This window comes from Brienomyrus brachyistius, chromosome 18 (genome assembly GCF_023856365.1).
Source record: "Brienomyrus brachyistius isolate T26 chromosome 18, BBRACH_0.4, whole genome shotgun sequence".
Lineage (NCBI taxonomy): Eukaryota > Metazoa > Chordata > Actinopteri > Osteoglossiformes > Mormyridae > Brienomyrus > Brienomyrus brachyistius.
The window spans coordinates 10,551,769-10,575,419 of NC_064550.1; the positions used below are offsets into that span (position 1 = coordinate 10,551,769).

A 23,651-nucleotide genomic window follows, 5' to 3' on the forward strand; every position below is an offset into this window, starting at 1 on the left:
AAGGCGTGGACCAATCTTTCAGCATCTGCTAGGGTCAATGAGGGACGAATTTGTTGAGATGAAAAAATTAGGTCTTACAGAGCTGTTGGATGTGGGCTTCATAAGTGAGGTGGGGGTCCATTTTAACACGTTTAAAAAATAAAAATTAGCTACTGCAAATAATATTTTTATGAAAAATTATCAGAATACAGCATTAGAAACCATGAAAAATTACAAAACTAAAAACAGCAGGGTCTAGCTTGTACTTAGCCTTTCCTAAAATACACTGGATGTTTAATAATTAAAATAAAATTTAAAAAAATAAGGGGGCGGCATGGTGGTGCAGTGGTTAGCACTGTCGCCTCACACCTCTGGGACCTGGGTTCGAGTCTTTGCCTGGGTTACATAAATGTTTCCATGTGGAGTTTGCATGTTCTCCCCATGACGTCGTGTAGTTCCCTCCGGGTACTCCGGTTTCCCCCCACAGTCCAAAGACATACTAAGGCTACTTGGACTTGCTAAATTGCCTGTGTGCGTGAATGGTGTATGAGTGTGCCCTGCGATGGGCTGGCCCCCCATCCTGGGTTGTTCCCTGCCTCGTGCCCATTGCTTCCGGGATAGGCTCTGGACCCCCCGCGACCCAGTAGGATAAGCGGTTTGGAAAATGGATGGATGGATGGATTATACCACATCAATTCAGCATATGACTGAAATGACATGATAATACTTAATATGTTTTTAGAAGCATACAAGGTCAATGTAGCAGCTAGAGAAAGTTATGTAACATTCATCTAAAAGAAATTCACAGAACAGAGTCTTTCATTAAAAAAAGAAAAGGTTCATGGGTCTGTGTAAGCAGCTTGCAGCCCCCAGCCCAACCCACCTCCACCTACCGCCCTTGTTTCTGACGTCTACGTTATTGTAGACCTTGACGGCTGAAAGCAATGCTTTCCTCCCAGCAAAAAAAGAAAAAAAAAACTAATAAACCAGACATTTCTTGACAAAATGAGTTAGTTTGCAAAACTTACAAATGCAGACTGTTATAGAAGCCTAACAGAAACACAAAGGAACTGAACAGCTGTATTAAGCTTTTGAAAAGGCAGAGTCTAGCTATGGTTCAGGATTTTTTCTCTCAGATATTCCTACTCTGGCATACAGTAGGAATGAGCTGCATACAGATTTATTAAAAAATATTCCTTTATTTATGTTTCTAAACTGTGCAAAACGTGTCCTCTTCTTAACAGTGCAACTGATATTCAATAAAATACTGTTTTAAAAAAATCACGTCAAAATAAATCTTCAAATAAAAGGTAACGCTTTACATTCACTGCACCTTCAAAATGCTTTTATATTGCATTCATAAAACGTTCATAATGTACTCATTAAGTATTCAGAAATCATTCATAAACATCCTCACATCCCTTAACAGCTGTAATATACATTAACAACAAATATTATGTAATAACAAACATTATAATTGTATAATTATGAAATGTTTGTTATTAATGAATATTAAAGCTGTTAAGGGATGTTAGGATGTTAAAGTGTATTTGAATGCTGTTTATGAATGTTCTATGAATGCATTATGAAGGTGCATTTAATATAAAGTGTTACCAAATAAACTAAGGCTTGCATGTGCAGCTTTTTAGCGTGGTTTGCCCTTTTAATAATCTTCGCTCTGGCGGTGTTAAATTGAGCTCCCTGTGGTGCCGGTGGACATGCTGAAGCATGTTCGTTGTGCTATTTGTGTATGTTATCAGTCTTTTACAATGTTTGCACACAGTTTTTGTCTCATCTGTGCTTTTCTCACTGTTTTCCTTTGTGATTACCGGAAAGCTAAAATGCTGCCACACCACCGATTTGTGTCCTTTGAAATTCGCTCACCATCTCGTGTTCGGTCAAACCAAAAACTAACATATGACGTCGACGTGAATACGCAGTGACATCTGCTGTTAAGCAAAGTACTGTGAAGTACTTTTAAAGTAGCAAACGCTGAGACAGGGACGAGGCAGGACAGGACGGATGGGCCCCACGAAAGCAAACCCTGAGATGGGTCCCCCCCGAAGAGTGATCGCTGAGACCAGGACGAGGCAAGATGCGATGGAAACTTCCTGAAGAGCGAACGCTGAGACCAGGACAAGGTAGGACGGGATGGATACTTCCCGCGAGAGTGAACGCTGAGACCGAGACGAGGCAGGACAGGATAGAGACTTCCCGCGAGAGCGAACGCTGAGACCAGGACGAGGCAGGACAGGATAGAGACTTCCCACGAGAGCGAACGCTGAGACCAGGACGAGGCAGGAGGGGATGGAGACTTCCCGCGAGAGTGAACGCTGAGACCGGGACGAGGCAGGAGGGGATGGAGACTTCCCGCGAGAGTGAACGCTGAGACCGAGACGAGGCAGGACGGGATGGAGACTTCCTGCGAGAGCGAACGCTGAGACCGGAATGAGGCAGGACGGGATGGAGACTTCCCGCGAGAGCGAACGCTGAGACCGAGACGAGGCAGGACGGGATGAAGACTTCCCGCGAGAGTGAAAGCTGAGACCGGGATGAGGCAGGACGGGATGGAGACTTCCCGTAAGAGTGAAAGCTGAGACTGGGATGAGGCAGGACGGGATGGAGACTTCCCGCGAGAGCGAACGCTGAGACAGGGACGAGGTAGGACGGGATGGAGACTTCCCGCGAGAGCGAACGCTGAGACCGGGACGAGGCAGGACGGGATGGAGACTTCCCGCGAGAGTGAAAGCTGAGACCGGGACGAGGCAGGACGGGATGGAGACTTCCCGCGAGAGCGAACGCTGAGACCGGGACGAGGCAGGACGGGATGGAGACTTCCCGCGAGAGCGAACGCTGAGACCGGGACGAGGCAGGATGGGATGGAGACTTCCCGCGAGAGCGAACGCTGAGACCGGGACGAGGCAGGACGGGATGGAGACTTCCCACGAGAGCGAACGCTGAGACCGGGACGAGGCAGGAGGGAATGGAGACTTCCCGCGAGAGCGAACGCTGAGACCGGGACGAGGCAGGACGGGATGGAGACTTCCCGCGAGAGCGAACGCTGAGACCGGGACGAGGCAGGACGGGATGGAGACTTCCCGCGAGAGCGAACGCTGAGACCGGGACGAGGCAGGACGGGATGGAGACTTCCCGCGAGAGCGAACGCTGAGACCGGGACGAGGCAGGACGGGATGGAGACTTCCCACGAGAGCGAACGCTGAGACCGGGACGAGGCAGGATGGGATGGAAACTTCCCGCGAGAGTGAACGCTGAGACCGGGAGGAGGCAGGACGGGATGGAGACTTCCCACGAGAGCGAACGCTGAGACCGGGATGAGGCAGGACGGGATGGAGACTTCCCACGAGAGCGAACGCTGAGACCGGGACGAGGCAGGAGGGGATGGAGACTTCCCGCGAGAGCGAACGCTGAGACCGGGACGAGGCAGGACGGGATGGAGACTTCCCGCGAGAGCGAACGCTGAGACCGGGACGAGGCAGGACGGGATGTAGACTTCCCGCGAGAGCGAACGCTGAGACCAGGACGAGGCAGGACAGGACGGATGGGTCCCCTGAAAGCGAACACTAACTCAGTCACAGTAAATTCAATTCCTTCCTTAACACCCTAGTGGTGCCGACTGGAAACTCTCATTTTCTCCCTGACTTCCCGCATGACCATAATTTGCTAATTTAAGTGACGAATCAAGAACATTGGAGCATCTTTACCGTTTTTCCTTGCAAAGGAAAAACATTCCTGTGGACAGCATTCCTTCCTGCCCTCCTCTTCTCGGTCACTCTGACCTTGTCTCCTTGACGTGTCTCTACAGAGCATGACAGATGCATGTAATATGTCACTATGTTTTACAACTGCCATCTTAACCTGGAACGGGCTCTGGGGAGTTTGTATGTATGTTCGTAAAAAGCGTGAAGGAAGTGTCAGTGGGATGTTTATATCGTCCCTGGAATCTTCAGATTAATAGAATGCTTATTACTGTGCCTTTTGATTTTAAATCAAATGCATGCTGTAAAACAGTCCGAAAGTGCATCTATGGAGACGCTTTGTTAAATCTGAACTGCATGTGTCAAAAGCATGAACCGTGGATGCTGTCAGGGTGATCCCCTCAGTGCACACTCAACGCTGATAATAATCTTTCCTTCTCTAGACTGTCAATGAACTGTTAAAGAACAAAAAAGATTTCTGATACGGAAACATCTTGCCTCATTGGCTTTGTTATTCTGTTAGTGTAATTACGTGTTCTCTTTATCCAGGGGAGGAGCTGACCTGCAGAATCTGCTGAGAATGGCTATCTTCAGTTCTCTTTTTCATACTCAGGAACTCCATGAACGGATAATTATGAACTGCTATAATAAATATAGTCTATAAAGTATACAAACAGCTCTCTTTGCTCAGATTTCAGTTCATTATTCCATACACAAAGGATTATACATTGATACAAACATTCTACCAGTTCTCATTCATTTTTGCTTTCTGAAACTGCAAAATACATCTTTAATGCACAATCGCCCAGGAGAGCAGGTAGTCTCAAATTCCTTTATATGCCTATTTTATCTTCCTCTTTCTGCTTCATGGCCACTGGAATGTTTACTGAGGCATCATCTGATATGGTCTGAAATCAAAACTGCATGAAGAAGGTATTCTGAATGGTTCCTGGGGGTAGGGGGGATACCTATTTCCAAATTCTGAAGAACAAATAAAAAGGAAATAAGAAGCATGCATCCAAGGGTGGACTGGCAACAAAAAGCAGACCAGGAATTTGCCGCTGACCGGGAGGTGGGGGGTCCCGCTTGGTATATTTTGCTGGTAACCAGTTGACTGACAATGAAATGATGCATTATCCATTAATCATCTTCTGTGATCGACCTGGAAACAAGCTGATATTGACTGATGGGACGGACAGCCCTGGCATATAGGAAATATAATGGCAGTCAGGGGACGAGAGACTGACCCCCCCAGGAATATCCCCGAAATTCCTGATGGCCAGTCCATGCCTGGATGCAGCAAACCCTGCTGTCCTTGTGTTTTTCTCAGCCGGCCTCCATGTATTAACTACAGGCCACAAACAAAAGCGAGAGAGAGAAAGGTGTGGATTCGATGGAACTCTTGGAAAACCCACAGCTCAGTGATCCCCATCTGTCAGGTACCTGCGAGTCCCAGGCTGCTGGCGGGATGGGCGGCGCCAACTACTGCACGGCTGCCTGGTGCCGCAGCTGAGGTTCTGCAGTGTGAAAACCCAGCGGGGAGATGCCAGGGCAGACATCCATGGCGTGCACAGACAGTGCGTTCCACTGCAGCACACCGCTCCAGACATACAAACGGAAATTCATTAGACCGGAGAATGGGAATCGACTAAATTATAGTGGTCGCGGTTTAAATGGACAAATAAATATTCGCGAATGAATGAAAACATAGACACTTTATTTAAACATCTCACGGCATTGAATTCCACAACAACATAAAGACACGTGGACATTCTGTCGGCCTGAATGATTACTGACTAATGGTGCCTCGTTTGCTTGCTGCAGTAACCGAAATGGCGGGCTTTGGTGCAGAGGTTGATCACCGAGTTTCTAACCAGGACAGATTATTTAAATACAGATTAAAGATTATTGAAATATATATAAATCACCATTTACACAGCCTGACAGCTTATTTCCTACCACCACACAACATTAAAGCTTCCCTCGTCTCAGACATACTGGGGTTCTGCGACTCCATGGGGACGCTGCTGTCTCTAACTGAGCACCGGGGGAACCACAGAACAGCTTTTAATTTTCTCGCTCCAGTTCACTCACTTACTAGCTAATTGCCTAATTAGTAGAGAGTGCCTAATTAGGGCCCTGTTTTTAACTTTTTAAGTTGTAAGTGGAGCTGCACTTCTTGCTCAGTCTTAGGCTTGTCTACCTGAGGTTTTGAGCTCCATAGTGCTACGTGGAGGTACTGCTTTATCGCTTGACCTCCATTGAGGATCTCGTTCCTTCCATAAACTTCTGTTGTGTGGAACTCCTGCAAGAATCATTATAAATGGAAGTTTGACTAACAGCGAATCCTTCTTAGAGTGGCCCGTTGTATGCAGTGAGATTCTGCATAACACTGGGAAGAGAGAAGGGAGGGAAGAGAGATTGTCCTGAAAAGCACGTGGCATGCAGAGCGTGTGCAGCCGGTCTGCAGGCACATTTTGTAAATCACACACGCATTGCAACACTAACATGTTTTTAGCCTCCGAATAATTAGAGCATTATGTATTAATTATTCAAAATTAATATACAAAATCATGCATTCTTGGTAGGAGATTCATAGCTCTTCATTTATTTTCGGGGGGAATTTCTTACTTATCTTAGACAAAATACAGATAATTGGAATTTTTCCCTTTTGTACTGTATTTAAACTACAGGTAAGAGGAAGGAAACATTAGAAATGGTGCCTTAAGATGGCATCGTGCCACCACAATATCTTCAGCGCACCTATGTGTACATTCTACAAAGAACTTCGGAACTCATCCAACAGACGTCGCATTCTTTGCCGTTTTGTTTAACGGTGACAAAAAGTTTCCTGCAGTTTTTAATTGGGCTGAGATCTGACGGCTGAGACGAGCATGAAAGTGCCTGTTCTGTCTGGCATATTTAATGAAATCACATTAGGAATTTATGCACTTCTGCCCACAGACAATGTCAGTCCGTGACAATGCCATGCCAATGTCACCCCAGCCACTGGTCCCTGTGGTTGGGCACCCAATGACATGCCCTAGCAGCCTCATATGTGAAAATCATTGAAGGCCTCAAAATGAGGCACCTGAGCCTGCCCAGCAATTTCATACATGACCCAAAGTGCAATGGAATGTTAAATTAACTGAAGAACAATGGGAAACCACCTGCAATCCATCCATCCATCCATCCATCCAGGATGGGGCACCAACCCATTACAGGGTGAGCACACACCATTTACACACATATACACCGACGCACAATTTGGTAACTCCAGTTAACCTCAGCATGTTTTCGGACTGTGGGGGGGAAACTGGAGTACCCCGAGGAAACCCCACGACGACTTGGGGAGAACATGCAAACTCCACACACATGTGACCCAGGCGGAGACTCGAACCCGGGTCCCAGAGGTGCAAACCCGAAACATTGTATTTATTCCTCGTTTACACAAATGTTTCATTTATTTTCATAGTCACCTATAATTCTCTTCATGAAAACATTAATGATCCACTGGCCCCAGTTTGATTTGTAGAAAAATCCATACTATTCCCACAACAACAAGCGAGCAAAATCATCCCAGCTTTTACCGATTGTGTGACTGATACACTTAAGCCATTGACACCGCTGATGCAAAACACGCAGAGGCTTATTAATTTGTCATAGTCGGATATCAACAAGCAAAATTCTCAACATTCTCAACATGTATTTGTATTGTCATTTGTTATGATGAGCTTGGATCAAGCTAATCAGGAACGTCTGGACAGTTATTAATTACTGTGATTAATTACAATCCCTCATTATCAAACCACCACCACCGAGTAATCCCAAACTTAAAAAAAAACAGCCTTGATTCCTCAATAGGATTCTTTGCAAATCTGCTCTAAGGACAGGCGAGGTCTTTATTCCGAAGAGCAAAACCCTTCATATCCTTCAAAAACAACTTAAGGATTCTTCTAAAATACTTTTCTGAGCTCTGTAAAATGCATGGGCACTGAGGCTGCGTCCTTTGGCAGATCTTGTCAAAAAAATGGCCTCCTTCACTACTGCACTCCGGCGTGTCACCCTTGATACTCTCAGTTATACTCCAGCATCGGACTACCAAGCCAGTCACCTCGGTCAAAATGGCCCCCTTCTCCATAAATGATTATCTCCACTTGACATATACATGCAGACTCTCCTTGGTAATTATCCTTCACTGTCACTCAATTGATTGTGATTTTTGCCTCATCAAATCTATTTGTTCATCCACCCAAATCTATTAGTATCTACCTATGCTCCAATAGGATATTTCAGTAGATCGCTCGTAGATAAAATCCTGGTAACCTACTGCCCCTGTTCTTCAAAATCAGATTAGCAGTTCTCTAATGGCTTCTTGAGGGTTTTTCTACAATAAATGAGATTATGGAGTTTCATTTTTATCCAGGGTTTTTCAGAAATGCAAGTGTCTGCCTGGTATCTTTCTGGAAGCTTGTGGGAGTTTTACTTACACTAAAATGTTCCGAAGGCAGAACGAAAAAATAATTGGTTCAGAGAGATAACCAATCACATTGAAGAGGAGGTGAGTCAAAGCAACTAGAGGTGCGACCAAGACATCTGATTGGTTGGGCTTGTCTCCTCTAGTTGCTTGGACCCACCTCCTCTCTACAATCTGATTGGTTATCTCTCTGAACCACTCATTTTTTGTTTCCTGCCCTCAGAACATTTTTGTGTAAGGAAAACTCCCCCGGGAAAGCATCGAAGAATCTGAAAAATCTCTTAAATTCTTAAAAGCCCAAAAGCTCGTCATCATCCTCGAAAGCACTGTGCAAGCCTTCTCCAAGAGCACCAAGAGCCATGGACAGCTTGTTTTATGGGAACAAGGGTCTCAGTGCTGGAACACTGAATCAAGACCCTTGTTTTCCAGTAAATACTTAACTGAGCCACAGCGCTTACCAACAAAAAATGCAGCACCTTTCTAAGCTTGTGAGCACATAGTTCCATCCAAATAATTTCTGCCTGACTAGCAGACACCTACGCGCACAAGCGTGCCTCCTAATTTATCTTCTCTCACCTCTAGCTACTGCCCATATACACTTCAAAAGTCTTGTACGGTGAATATAATTAACTAAACCTCAAGCCACAAGAAAAAGGAAGGCAGAATTTCTAAGTGATTATATTAAGCGGTGAATTATAAAGAAACATATGAGAAAAGAGCCCCGTAGTTTCACTGGCGAGCTGTAGAGACAGTGTAATTAATTGCATGAATATAACTAAAGTCTGCCTCTGGGCAACACACTGAAAAGATAATCAGCACTGATGTGCTCTGTGTAGTGCCAAGATTTCCAGTTTTTAATATACACAATATATGACTACATGAAAAACACTGCAAAGGTTATTTTGAGGGATACAGGCACAACCACAAATAGGATTCCCTCCACTGGGATTCTTGTGTCTATAAGACAGTAGTCTGAGGCTCAAGAAACAGCCAGGATTTCTAGAGAAATATTATAGTCAAGCAATATCAGAAAAGCTTTATCCCTGTTTTTTTTAAATACAGTTTAGGTCCAGAATAGATGCTGAAACCAGTGTCTATAATGTATGAAATCTTTATTTCAGTTTTTGTGAAGTCCAGTTTTAGAGCTACTGTGAAGTCCAGCCAACTAAACACCAGATGTCTGTTTGCAATGGTTTTGTGGCATGTGTGTCAAAGAACAGCACTCACAAATATTTCAAAAATAAGAAAATAATTAAAAATGTATGCTATTCAATGTCCTTTGTAAAAACCCTTACCATCAGTATTGGAGAAAATTGCATTTTTCAAACATTGTTTTAGAGTGTAGAATAATGATTAAGACAACCTTTCGGGGAGAGAGGGATCGAAAAGACCTCTGGCTACATTCCTTAGTACATTGCTTCAAAGCAGTGTTTCCGAGTCCGGTGCATGTTTTTGCTCCCTCTGTGCTCCCAGCCCAACAGTCCACATTTTTGCTCCCTCCCAGGAGCTTTAAAGCAGTGTTTCCCAAAGCCCTGTTTCCTCTAGACTCACTGCACGTGCCTCACTGATTCTTGCAGGTAACCATGCAGCAAGGACCACTCATGGTCCGCGATGGCATACATCCTGTACTATCCCAGGTACAGTACTGCAACAGCAATAACATTTTTATATTACCTCTATATTGTGGCCATATTTCATCTGAATAGAGATTTCCATGTATGATAGTATGACGTAGAACTATTAAAAGCTAGTCTAAGAAAGAACTGAGATAAAAAAGAAAAAATAAATAGATTTCATATATATTACACACACACTCACACAGGGAGATCGGCTGAAACTGAATAAAATGGTTTGTTTTAATCTGCTTGGCAGCTAGTCTGCTAATTTGACTGTCTGCACGTCAGTGATGTACTGAGTGGTTGCCATGCAAGTTTGGAGAATGACAGAATAAAATGACCTCATTAGACAGACTGGAGAGCAGCGATGATTTCAGCACAGCGTTTAAGGCACAAAACATGGCAGGTACCTACTGATCACTGTAGACACCCCTCTACTGAACTCTCTGAATACTGACCTTGACGGAGGATAGAAAAGGAGGAGGAGGAGAGTAATGGCTGCATCAGAGGATGTGGCCACACTCAGTGAAGCTCAGCGTAAGTAGGTTCAGTACATGAAAATAAATATCAGCTCCACAAGAAAACACAATTGTGCTTTGATCTGACATGCTTCCCACTGAGATTCAAATGCTAGACTACCTATTCTATCTTATACCATATCCTATCCTATCCTATCCTATCCTATCCTATCCTATCCTATCCTATCCTATCCAATCTTATACCATATCCTATCCTATCCTATACCATATCCTATCCTATCCTATCAATCCTATCCAATCTTATACCATATCCTATCCTATCCTATCCTATCCTATCCTATCAATCCTATCCAATCTTATACCATATCCTATCCTATCCTATCAATCCTATCCTATCTCTTATTTCTATCAGCCAACTTCCTGTAAGCCATCCAATACCGGACAGCCAGCTGTATCATAACACAGGACTAACAGTCAGCTGCTCAGAGTACATGTTTGCCAGTGACGGCATCTCTGCCCATTGTCTGCCTGGCGCAGACAGCAATGAATAGGCGCCGGCACGCATTCCCATACACGTAGATGATTGAGCTGCAATTACGTAATCATGCTGTCAAAGAGGAGAGGGAGCCAACTTCGAAATGTCAAGGTAAGCTGAATAAAGGAGCAAGTGGGCAGGGCGAGAGTGGGAGACAAATGAGCGTAGATGTAGAAGCGGAGGTGGTTGTGGGGGGGGGGGGGGGGGGCTTGTCATACAAGCCCCTCTGAAAACAATTTAGCCCCCCTTTCAGAAAAACCTTTTGAAAAAAAATTACAAAACATAAGTGCACTACACAGTCCCCCCCACCCTCCCCAAGTTCATGACAGATATGGTCAGAAGTACATTGTAAGGGTTCCACACTGTGCATTACGTAAGTGAAAGTGCAGAATACCGAAACCTACCTAAGTTAACGGGAAAAAAAAGTCAGGCGCTAGTTTTTCTAGCATTTGATGAGAAACACAGAAGGAGCTGCATCGATGCATTTGTCCTTAAGACCAACCAATGCAGCAAGTTTCTGTATGATGGTCAACTCCTCAGTAACCACATCTTTGTAGTTCTTAAATGTAGGCTTTTTGAAGCTACTGTACTGTTTCATTCGTAAAAAGCATCATACGATGGCAGCGTTGACGAGCAACAAAAAGACAAGAATCAAATTCTGAGGTTTCATCAAGGTATAGTAATTACAGAGATTGGGCGCGGCAGGCCAACCGAAGTTGGACGTAGAAGAGAAAGCAGTACTAACTGCTCAACAAGACAAAGCAGTACGAACTGCTCAATTAAAGAGAGAAAGCAGTACTAACTGCTCAACAAGAGAAAGCAGTACAAACTGCTCAATTAAAGAGAGAAAGCAGCACTAACTGCTCAACAAGAGAAAGCAGTACAAACTGCTCAATTAAAGAGAGAAAGCAGTACTAACTGCTCAACGAGAGAAAGCAGTACTAACTGCTCAACGAGAGAAAGCAGTACTAACTGCTCAACAAGACAAAGCAGTACGAACTGCTCAATTAAGGAGAGAAAGCAGTACTAACTGCTCAACAAGAGAGAAACAGTACTAACTGCTCAATTAAAGAGAGAAAGCAGTACTAACTACTCAACAAGAGAAAGCAGTACAAACTGCTCAATTAAAGAGAGAAAGCAGTACTAACTGCTCAACAAGAGAAAGCAGTACTAACTGCTCAACAAGAGAAAGCAGTACTAACTGCTCAACAAGAGAAAGCAGTACTAACTGCTCAACAAGAGAAAGCAGTACTAACTGCTCAACAAGAGAGAAAGCAGTACTGTACTAACTGTTCAACAAGAGAGAAAGCAGTACTGTACTAACTGCTCGACAAGAGAGAAAGCAGTACTAACCGCGCAAAGAGAATGCAGTACTAACTACTAAACAAGAGAGAAAGCAGTACTAACTAATAAACAAGAGAGAAAGCAGTACTAACTGCTCAATCAAAGAGAAGGCAGTACGAACTGCTCAGTCAGACAGAAAGCAGTACTACCTAGTCAACCAAAACTGTATTTTCACAGAATCATATACATTAAACTGTGGTCAAATTTATGTCACTGGATGTTCTATTTGTAATACAAGTTTTAATGAATAACTCAGACTATTCACTGAAGGAGAAAAACACAGCAATCATTGCCTGTGAATAAAGTAAAATCCTCTAGCAGCAGACTGTGCTACAATAAAGCATGCAATGAAAAGTGTCTATCCACAAATTATATGTAGTTTGCATACTATACAGTACAGGAAGTGGGCACCATTAATCACCATTAAGCTAATCAATAAATGCCTGTGAATTCTTGTGTTAACATTCCATTGATAGAACATTTTTAAGTATGCTTGTAATATTCAATTGGCCAGCAAATTCATGTGGTAGACAAGTCAAAGACAAGTTGTATGATTAAAAGAGCTTTAAAAGTATTTCAAGTATTCTTAGAAGGGAAAATAAAACATCAGTTTGTGATAAAAGATGACTAGTCCCACGATTATATAATATATATAAATATATTATATAAATAAATATAAAATTATATAAAATTAGTAATTTAGTCATAATTGAATTAATAATGATTTACGTCCAAGAATCAATGCCTTTAAACATAGATGCCAAAAGTGTTGTTATTTCAAGGGGAGCTTGTTGAATGACTAACATGAATGAGTACCTCCCTCACACACTGCCATTGTGCAAATGGGGCCTAATTTGATCTTCCTACGAGACATAGCTGAGGGGGAGCTGGGGGGCTGTGGGGGGGACAGACTGCTCAGGCCTGTCATGCATAAACATTGTGGAGTAGGTGAAGAGCAGTAACAGGCAACACTGAGCAACAAACATCAATTTATTATTCTACTCGTTACGTGGTTATAGACAAATGAAATCCTAAAAATCACACTGTGAAAAATAGTTATTGTTTGTGTATGTATATATGAGGTAATGTGGAAAAATGTTAAATAAGTATAGCATTTTAATCTTCACACTAGGAAACAAATTGTATTTCATTTAAATTTAGATGCAGGGGGTTAATTATGGTCACCTTTTCAGAATATCGGTGTTAATAAACATGATCTGTCTTTATACATTCCTGCTATGCAAACATTTTCTACAAGGGGAAAACAATCCAATGAAATGTTTTTTATCATTAGGGGCCTTTGTGATGAGGGGAAAAAAGCAACAATCAGAGAAGAATGCAGAGAGATAACTCTCTGCCTAGTAAAGACTGATTAGCATAATTAAAATGAAGATCTTGTACAGTGCTAACTACACAGCCCAAAGGTTGTCCGTAACACCACCTAAGAAAATCTACGTTTAAAATTTAAAATGTCACATTCCTTAAAAAAAAAGTGCTGCTGTAAAGGATGACTAAATTTTGTTTTGATTATTACATAATGAAGAGATCGTGCGCCGATGAAACGGTCAACAATGTGTTCAAATCGCGCATCATGTAGTCATCAAACCTATACGTGGAAAAAATTATGTACTGTTAGGTGGCTGCTTGTGTTATAGATCAGCTTACCCAGCATCACCGGTGAGGGGTGAATCACATGTCAAGAGTCTCCTTATTCTATACGCCAAATAGAGGCCAATGAGATTTATTTACTGACCACCCCCCCCCTTCCCGGTCTTTAATGTGTGGAGTCAATTTTGCTGCACTCACTCAGTGAAGGCTGACTACAGTCCGTGTCAGCGAGTTCCGCGGCGATCGAGACACCGCCGCTGTGATCGCTGCCCAGGCTGGAGTGACTGCTGAACAGAGCACCACCCACCGGCTTGGATACGCAGCCGGCTGTTTGCACCAGAACCCCAGAGAACACTAGGATCAAAGAAAACAGCAGTTTTTACTTTGAACCCAAAGCCAGCATTTATATATAATGAAACCATCGTGTCACTATATTATCATATATACAGACAGACATAAATGCATAATACTGCATACCTATTGATGCTGAAACACAGAATGAAGTACAGATATTTATCAGAGAACACCACCAAAATGATCTTTTATTTACTGTCAAACTTCGCCTATGAATGTTGTTATCTAAGGAAAGGCAGAATTGTTTTTCTAAGAAAAAGGTCAGAAATTTGAAGGCGCATTTAAAATTTCCCATTTGTTTTCATTCAGTTTATTTACTATGAACTTTACAGTTCCCATAAAAGCAGGCAAACAGATGCCCAGTATTATTAAAATGGCAAATAAGCAGGATTAATGGCCATTTGTGAGTCGTCGTGGAAGTGATGGATGCTCCTGTTGTCGAATGGCATTTAAGAGTAATTATATCCTTGGCGAATGTGACAAGGCTGCAGTAGTCAATGCCACCTGTTATTCGCAAGGAAAGTCCTGGCGGAAAAGGTGGGAGAATGTCTGTAAGTGGCGTGTGGGAGAAGCTCACCTGAATTCCCCTGCTCTGCGGCCGCCGGGTCACTCAGAGACCTGGATGTGCAGGCCTTGTGCTCCTGGCTGGACTCACTGGTCTCCGACTCACTGTCACTGTCGCTGGAGATCACTGCACAGGCAGAGGGTCGGCCATCAGTTACCGGCACGTCCATTACAGAGGACCAGAAGCTCCCTTCATTTTTACAGAGCATGGGTAGGGCATTGCCGCTAACTGGATTTGGTGATGAGATTGAGTAAAGCAAAGGACAAATATAAACGGCAAAAAAAAAATAATGCTTTTATGAGCAATCTCCAGCCCTCTCTAGGTTATTTAGCCTACAGATGATCACATTTAGACAATTTAATAAATGGTTCCATTAAAATGATCCCAATATTCTGGACTTTCGTGCAGCAGTTACCTCAGTCAGGGGCCTGTTTCCCCCTGAGTATGGCATTTGGCTAACATGCACTCCACAAACAAAGTGGAAAGGTTACCGGACTCAAGCTGTGTCTGTTTCCTAACAGACTCCACCAAAAAAAAAACAAGTGGCACAGAACTGATTAGTCAAGCCTGTGGACGGACCCTAACTAACGACAGGTCCTTTTAACACGGTGCCCGATAACAGCTGCGGTTTACGTTCTGTCCTTAGCACGGAAATGGACGGACAGACGCCAAAGGGCCACACTGTGGGAACGGCCCCTCGCTAAGGGCAAGGGACACGCAGCCGTAGGTGGCCGCTCCATCTACAAGGGACCACCTTGGATGTCGTCAGCAGACGGGCACATGCTCGTCCCTATCAGTGGAGTGAGGCCAAGCTGAAAATGAATATTTTTATCTGGAGGGGAGTCAAGACCAGAGCCCAGCTTCCAATTTTCCATTCCCATCTGCCATGGTTTCAATCAGTCTGGGCGACTGGCACTGTCGCGCCGCTGTGATTTGCATCGACCCTTCTCTACCCACATATTCTTACTACCCTCGCCCGCTAAAAACTCCATCCGGCGCCCCAATGTGCCTCTCAATCTGTCCTGGTGAGCAGACCTCAAAGAGCACTGACTTCTGCCTCACAGCTGACTCACTCCTCTCAGATTTTACGCCAGTCACTGACAGGACCACCGGCCACGAAATTCATTTTAAGCTCGCGAATGTAACACAAACCAAAATAAAAATGTCATCTATGAGTAATCGGCACATTTTAAGGGAAAAAAGTTGCCTTTCACTGATTGGTTCCAGTTACGAGCATAAGGACTCTTCTAAACTTCCTTAAACTAGACTGTGAATCACTCTGAGCTCGTACTGGAATTACGTGAGTCACTCTGTATTAACAGGTACATATTGTGTTAAGCTAAATCTAATATTAGCAAGAACTGGCTACCAAAAAATAAAGCAGAAGCGTTTATTTGCCAGACCAATTTATAACGGCAGATTTGGTATAAACATGCCAGTTAAAGGGATTAGAGGGGGAAAAAACATAAATTTCTAAAGTACTCAGTTAATTCCATTTATTAATTTGAAACCATGCCTTCTACTTTCCATCTGTCTTTGCCACAACTCCACGTCTGGCAGGCGAGTCAGGTGTTTAGCTAGACTGCGGCTGCCCATTAATCCAACACACGAGGAAGTCGACAAAACCCTTTAATGACGGATCATTCAGTATGAACCAGATGAGCATTTCGGAATATAGGCTGTGCTGGTGTCCTGAAATACAGCTGAATCCAGCTAATTACGTGGAGCACATGACCAATTATTCACAACCAATTAATTTCAAAATATACTTAATGACAAAAAAAAGTTAACCACCCAGACGGACTGGTGGAAATGAAATGAATCTGCACATGGTGAAAGTCCATGTGACTGTATCGCAGTGATTATAAAGTGCAGGTCCCATGTCAGTAGGGTGTGGCAGCCCCCTGGGCCTGGATACATGAGGCAATACAGTGTGAGAGGGACTAGTACAGCTGTTGTATCCTCTCCTGAGGCCAATCGGCCCACAGCTGTTGTAACTGGCCCTCGAGATCCTGCAGATTGGCACTGGGTCTGAGTTGACGTCCAGGCTGGTCCCACACATGTTCCACTGGAGAAAGATCAGAGGACCTGGCTGGCCATGGGAGGCCCTCAACATGATCCAAGCAGTCCACAGACACACGTGCTATGTGTTATCTTGTCGAAAAGGTGCTGTCTCAGGAGGGGTAAGACATACGGATGCAGAATGTCACTGACGTAGTGCTGTGCTGTCAGGGGCACTACCAGAGATGAGCTGAAGTCAAACCCTATGGCTCCCCACACCATGATGTCATATCCTATGGCTCCCCACAACATGATGTCATATCCTATGGCTCCCCACAACATGATGTCATATCCTATGGCTCCCCACAACATGATGTCATATCCTATGGCTCCCCACACCATGATGTCATATCCTATGGCTCCCCACACCATGATGTCATATCCTATGGCTCCCCACACCATGATGTCATATCCTAGGGCTCCCCACACCATGATGTCATACCCCATGGCTCCCCACACCATGATGTCATATCCTATGGCTCCCCACACCATGATGTCATATCCTAGGGCTCCCCACACCATGATGTCATATCCTATGGCTCCCCACACCATGATGTCATATCCTATGGCTCCCCACACCATGATGTCATATCCTAGGGCTCCCCACACCATGATGTCATATCCTATGGCTCCCCACAACATGATGTCATACCCTATGGCTCCCCACACCATGATGTCATATCCTATGGCTCCCCACAACATGATGTCATACCCTATGGCTCCCCACACCATGATGTCATATCCTATGGCTCCCCACACCAGGATGCCAGGAGTAACACCAAGGTGTCTCTCCACATCATTGGCAGGATTGGGACACTTCCCTCGGCAGCAACATACACACACACACAATGGTCTGAAACTGCTTGTCCTATTCAAGGTCAGGAGGGGTCTAGAACCTATTCTGGAGGCTATGGGCAGAAGGCAGGGCGCACTCACACACACACACACACACCTGTGTGTAATTTGGCAACTCCAATTAGCCAGGACATGATTTTGTACTGCGGGGGGGACAATCAGAGTACCCAGCGAAAACTTCATAATGACAGAGGGAAAACATGCAAACTCCACACACAGGGCCATGGTGGAGACTCGAACCCGGGTCCCAGAGGTATGAGGCAACAGTGCTAACTGCTTCACCACCATGGCTCCCTAAGACTCCCAGCACGCTAAGAATCAATTATTAACCTTGTAGTCGTATCATCTAACATCAGGCATTGTGTTTTGGACTTGGCTGAAGAGCAGGCCAAGAGTTTTCAACTGATCACTACTTGATGGATTCGGGGCGCACAATTCAGAGGGGCAATCGTAGCTTGCGGGGAATGTCAAGCCAAAGCTTCAGTGCGAGAATAATTCAACTTACACGTCCAGAAAGACATAATGGATATCGAGGTTGGGGTAATTAAGACTGAATGTGCAAGGTGTCAATGATCACAATGGCTGCAGTGAGTAATGGTTAGAAGGCGATCAGTCCTTGACACTGCAGTAACCCTAGATCCTACTGCTGGACACCGGTGGTGAAGGAAAGAGGCAAGATTAAGAAAGAGACCATCAAGACAATGCTTGGACGGGGGTCTCCTGAGACAGCTGAAAAATGTTGACAGGCGAAAAAGTCTGCAGTGAAGGTAATTCAAAAAGGCTAACGTTTATTCTTGGAAGGAGTTTGGAGAAATTGCTCAAAAGATGGTCTAGAAAACCACTGGACGTTACAGGAGGGGGTGGCAGGACCTGGAATTTAGACTAAATCTCTGCATTTTGTCAAGCGGGGGAAAAAAATACTTTGAGGGATTAAAATCCTGAAATCTCTGATGCCAACTTTGATGCCAACTGTGACAGGAGAATCAGCAACTCCAAACCCAAAGTGATGGCACTTCCTTTAGTTTCAGGAGAGGGGGACAGTCTACCATTAGGGGAGGAGTGTAAGTACCTCAAGATCCTGTTCCATAATGACGCTAAGGAGGAGAATGACAGGCAGATTGCTTTGGGGACTGAACTTTCAGCACAGAGGGGGAGGCTAAAGCAGGATGAAGTCGCACTCCTTGGTCAATCTACATCCCGATCCTCGGCGATAACCATAAACTGAGGATAAAGACCAAAGGTCAAACCAAAGGGAAGAACTAGCAGCTGAAATGAGGTTTCTCTGTAGAGTAGCTGGTCCTGTTCCTCGTGAAAGGGGGAGGAGTTTGAAGATCTGGTAGGACAGAGTCGCCGCTCCTCTGGATTGAGAGGAGTCACGTGTGGTGGTTCAGGCATCGTCCCCAACGAAGACCAATGATGTACCGGATGGCTTGAGAATGTCTATAGGGATGCCCCGCTCTGTATTACATAAGTGGTTAGCAGATGGACAGATGGAATGTCAAATAGATTATTCTGGAATCTAGAGGTCAATTGAATCAATAGGCCAATAGTCAACTGAATCGCATCAGTTTCACTTTATGAACAACATCACTACAAAGCTGGAATTATCTAAATTTTTAAACATATTGTTTTATTACATTTGTCATAAAGTGAATCATGAAAAGCCACAGTGATAGCGCCGAATGCGTTTAAATACTTGTTGTATTGTCTGTTGCTTTTGTTTCATGTTTACTTTCTATTAAAGTGTTTCTTGTTTAAAGTGGGATTAATATTCAGCGTTAAGTTATTACTGGTTTTGTATGTTATTAATGTTAAATAAATATTTAGAATTAAGCAGTTGTGTGACATTTATTTTTCTACTTAAGTAAATTGCCGCCATATCAGCCATCACCACCCCCCCCCCCCCCCCCCCCCCCAAAAAAAAAGGCGGTTGACCTCTGCTGGAATCCCATACAAGGTATCTCCGTATCTCCTGCCTTGTGCCGTGTTTTATATTGGGTAAAGAGTTGTAGAAAAAGGATGGATGCATGGATGGATGGACATGCATTGCTATTTCTTTACTGAAACACATGCAGACCCATTTATCTACATGAATATACTAGCGGCTGAATTCCCAGTAGCCCTTAGTGCAGTCAGAACCTATTGCAGTGACCTGCCGAGCAAACGACACGCACTATTTCACCTGTACCATCTATTCGCAGCTGACTGGAGTCCATGGACAATTTAACAACACGCATCAAGAGGAGCGGCTTTGGCAGCGTCGCACTTTGTGGCGGAAGGCTGGGCCGAGAGCATGTCCAGACCACATTCAGGTGGGACTTTCACTGGAAGGTGGAGTTAGGGCGGGCAAACTGGAGGACAGCCTGCTCACACCAGGCCTCCTGGCTGCTTCATCTCGTTACTGTGGTGTTTTATTACTGCTACCTGTTCTAACTGTTATTAATGTCACACTGTCAGCCTACATGAGTCCCCATGGACCTGAGGCAGGGACTGGGAAGGGGGGGTTGCTCGCTGCTCTGTCTGAAAGCCTGTCACATCAGGTATAAGATTTTCTGCAAGTACCACAGGTCGTAGAGTATGTGTCACAGAATTGGGCTGTGCTGTAATCTTATAGATCAACACGACTTTGTCAATCCTCATACAATATGCTGCACCTTCAAATAAAAGCACCAGGTTACATTTTGTCTCTCGCAGCTGACAGCGAGAGGAGCCGTCGAGGAGCCCCTACAGCAGCTGAATGGCTGCCTTTATTTTGGGGACACGAGGGGCTGAGAGGGGAGAAGAAACCTATAGGGAGATCAGATTGCTGCCCCCCCCCCCCCCAGGTACATCACGTCAGGAAATTTGTGGACATGGACAGAAACACGAAAACAAAAAGCCTTACAGATGGGGGCTGGCCCAGCCCATCATAAAGTCAAAGTTATAAACAAATCAGTTCACTGTCAATCCTGACCTAGATCTCGCACTGATTTTACAGAGCAGAACACAAATATTCACAGATATTTTAGCTTTGTGAGGTTAAAAAAAAAACTTAAAAAAACCCATAAAAAGCCAAACAAAAACCAACAGAAAACAATCACTATTCTTTTCCTTCCTTCACTACATTCAGGCAAAGGTTAGCATCTCTGGAGATCTTATTGGTTAACCCTAATTAAGCTAAACTACTGACTTGAGTCTGACTTTTAATGCATTTACCAACAAAATCAAATCGTTTTCTGTTACCAGATCACCAGATGACCATCGATCACCTGCAAAAAATATCTGCATTATTAAGCAAGATTCCATACATATTTACAGAGGATCATGTACAGGTACAGTGTCCTACTGTAGCTTATGAATGAGATCAATTTGTAGGTAAGCGGGAAAAATAATAATACAGAACATAACAATAATCATTTTTATACCCTATTATGAACCATTTGCATTTAACCCGAATTATTAATTTAACAGGCTTTGTAGCAGTCTGTTTGTAAGTACATGTCAGGCATTCTTAACCCATACACACTGCCTGTATATGCCAGAATGGTGTTTTTCTCTGGTTGGTACAGTTTATCACAAGTGCACGTCACTCAGTGCCAGCTCCAAATGATACACCAAGGCTTGGGGGCGCTGCCTAAAAAGTCAAGAGCAGTTATTACTCACAGCCAATTAGAGCCCTTTGAGAAATTTCAGTATATTCCATTGGCAGAGGATTGATAAATGGCTCCCTTTTAACATGCTGCTTGTAAAAAACGAAATGCGACTGCGAAAGATCGAAAAATGTTAACTGACTTACTCCTGTACACGCAAGCAGGTAAGTATATGAACGTTTAATGCGGAAGATACGGCTTTTAACTCTGAACTTTGTTCATTAAAGGTGCTAATCAAGAAACAAGAGACATCATAACAAAAACTAACGAAGCAAAAGACGAAACACTACTTCTAATGGCTCTTATAAGTGCAGGTCGGAACTGGAGGGAGGGAAAATCAAATCAGCCTTAATGTCAGTGAGAATTCATTCCTCTGTGATACGGGGGTGCATCTGCACCAGTGAATGATCACTTCCTTAATGACTCATACCAGACGAGCCTGTTATTTTATACCTTAAACCGAGAGGTAGAACTGTATGCATCATTAAAGAATATGAAGTTCTGTCATACTTTTACGCACTTTTGTAAAAATCTCCACCATAGTTTGCATCTGATACTTTTGGGAATCGAAATGCTTGATGATCCACATAATTAGGTGGGAAAAAACACCACAATAATACATGAATCCTGGTCTGTTTTCATCTTGTCCAGAAGCTTCAGGGCTTTTTCAACAATCTCAGGGACCGTTTCGGGTGGCAGCTGGGTGACATTTAGCAACTGCAAGAGATATCAGATGCAGCGGCTGGGTGTGATGACTTCAGTTCAGCGGCCGGCTTCCAGTGTTTCTTGCCCATATACAAGGTAATACAAATGAGTTTAAAAACGGGTGGAAACCAAGTTCTGAGAGACAGGCTTGATCTGTAATGCTGGCACTATTGCTGCCTGTGCTATAGAAGGTCACATTAAAACAGTGCACACTGAAAGTGTCCTTGCTTAATCCAGTAAAAATATTGCAAATTTATTGGTTTTTAATAAAAATCTTTACTTCATTAATTTGTTTGACTGCAGACTTTTTCGCCTGTCGACATTTTTCAGCTAAAAGAGCTGTTTTGAGTAAAAAAAAAAGTTCATTGCCAAGCAGTGTCATTGGGTGCTTTTTAATTAGTAACAAGTTTGCAATAACATTAAACACCAAATATTTGTGTTTAGTATCCTGTTGAGTGTCAATGACCACAACTACAGTTAATATTAAAATGGCAAGAACAGAACTGAATGAGTCAGAAAGATCATGACACTTAATAAAAAGAAAATGTCTGTGCGGAAAATATATGCAGATACGTTAAACTTTTGAGTTTGCACTTCACTTCAGTCATACGTACCGAACCGATTAAATTAACTCAATAACCGAAACTAGAAACGGAGTGTTACTTTTCAGAAGGATAAAATGAGCCTGAACTGCATATTTGGAAACATCACATGCAATCACAGAATACAAATATCTTTGACTGTAACAAAATCTAAAACTTGCATCCACTGAACAGTAAACATGGCGCTTCTGAAAATGCTAAAAATACTGAACTGATCTCGTGAAACAAAATAGCGGCACATGGCAGACTCACATTCTCCTTGACAACTTGCCAGGTTTTACTCCAATGAGAAACAGCTAAGGAGGTCAGTTCATTAATTTGCTGGCCCACGACTCAGTTATGCACAATCAAAGTGCACAAATGGCACTTGAATCGCTCTATATTTACACTTAGTTTGATCCAAGACTGGATAAGAGGATCAGCGGCGAAAACCTTTTTTCAAATATCTCATAATTACATATACACGGACACTTACATAATGCTATTAAAGGCAAATTCTGTGGAATGCCTGCTTTCTGCATCCAACACTTCAGTGAACCACTAAGGAACAGATGGTTAAATATTCCGGCTTTGCTAAACTACGCAGCTGAAGCAGAAGGTTTAAAAAAAAAAAAAAAAAAACCAAAGGACGGCCTGTAATAAAACCACAATCCTGTAAGGTTCACGAATGCAAACACGGCTGAGACTGTCAGAGCAGCCGGTCAGGGCTGCAGTCCGCTGCAGTGTCTTACTTTGGAGGGCTCTGGAGTATAAAGAGTTTTCAGTGTTCTGGGACTTAACTTATCTGGGGGCCCTAGGCTGACACCAGCACAGACACTCAGGTGTTCAACTAACCATTCCATTTATCCGGTGGCGAGGCCCCGGACTGTAATCCAACCATAAACTCAACTCTTTAGCACAAGTACAGTTCCATGGAAGAAGCAAATCTACAATTTTAATTTCATTTCAAGAAACAAATGCAGTTATGGTTTCATTCATTCCTGGTCAAAAAAAAAAGTTGAATGAGTATTGTTATGAACAGGGGCATAGGAATTGGGGGGGGTTGATTTATAAAGAAACCTTTGAATATTTAAATGATTACGGGCCCTCCCCCCAATATAAAACTCTCTCCTACGCCAAGGTTATG

General features: G+C 43.6%; 1 protein-coding gene across 4 annotated transcripts in view; it reads right to left on the reverse strand.

The window, feature by feature from the left end:
* The window catches only part of LOC125713506 (rab effector Noc2-like), a 71,882-nt gene that overhangs the window by 11,940 nt on the left and 36,291 nt on the right, over positions 1-23,651 (reverse strand). For 3 of the 4 annotated variants that reach the window (XR_007383606.1, XM_048984708.1, XM_048984709.1), the window contains exons 8-9: positions 14,686-14,799; positions 13,953-14,108 (exon numbers count right to left, since the gene is read on the reverse strand). Coding sequence is in view for 3 of the 4 variants with exons in the window: in XM_048984708.1 (XP_048840665.1) it covers positions 13,953-14,108; positions 14,686-14,799 (270 nt within the window). In the remaining variant the exon portion in view is untranslated. Of the gene's footprint in view, positions 1-13,113; positions 13,753-13,952; positions 14,109-14,685; positions 14,800-23,651 lie in introns of those variants that run through there. The other variant, XM_048984710.1, reaches the window with a different exon arrangement.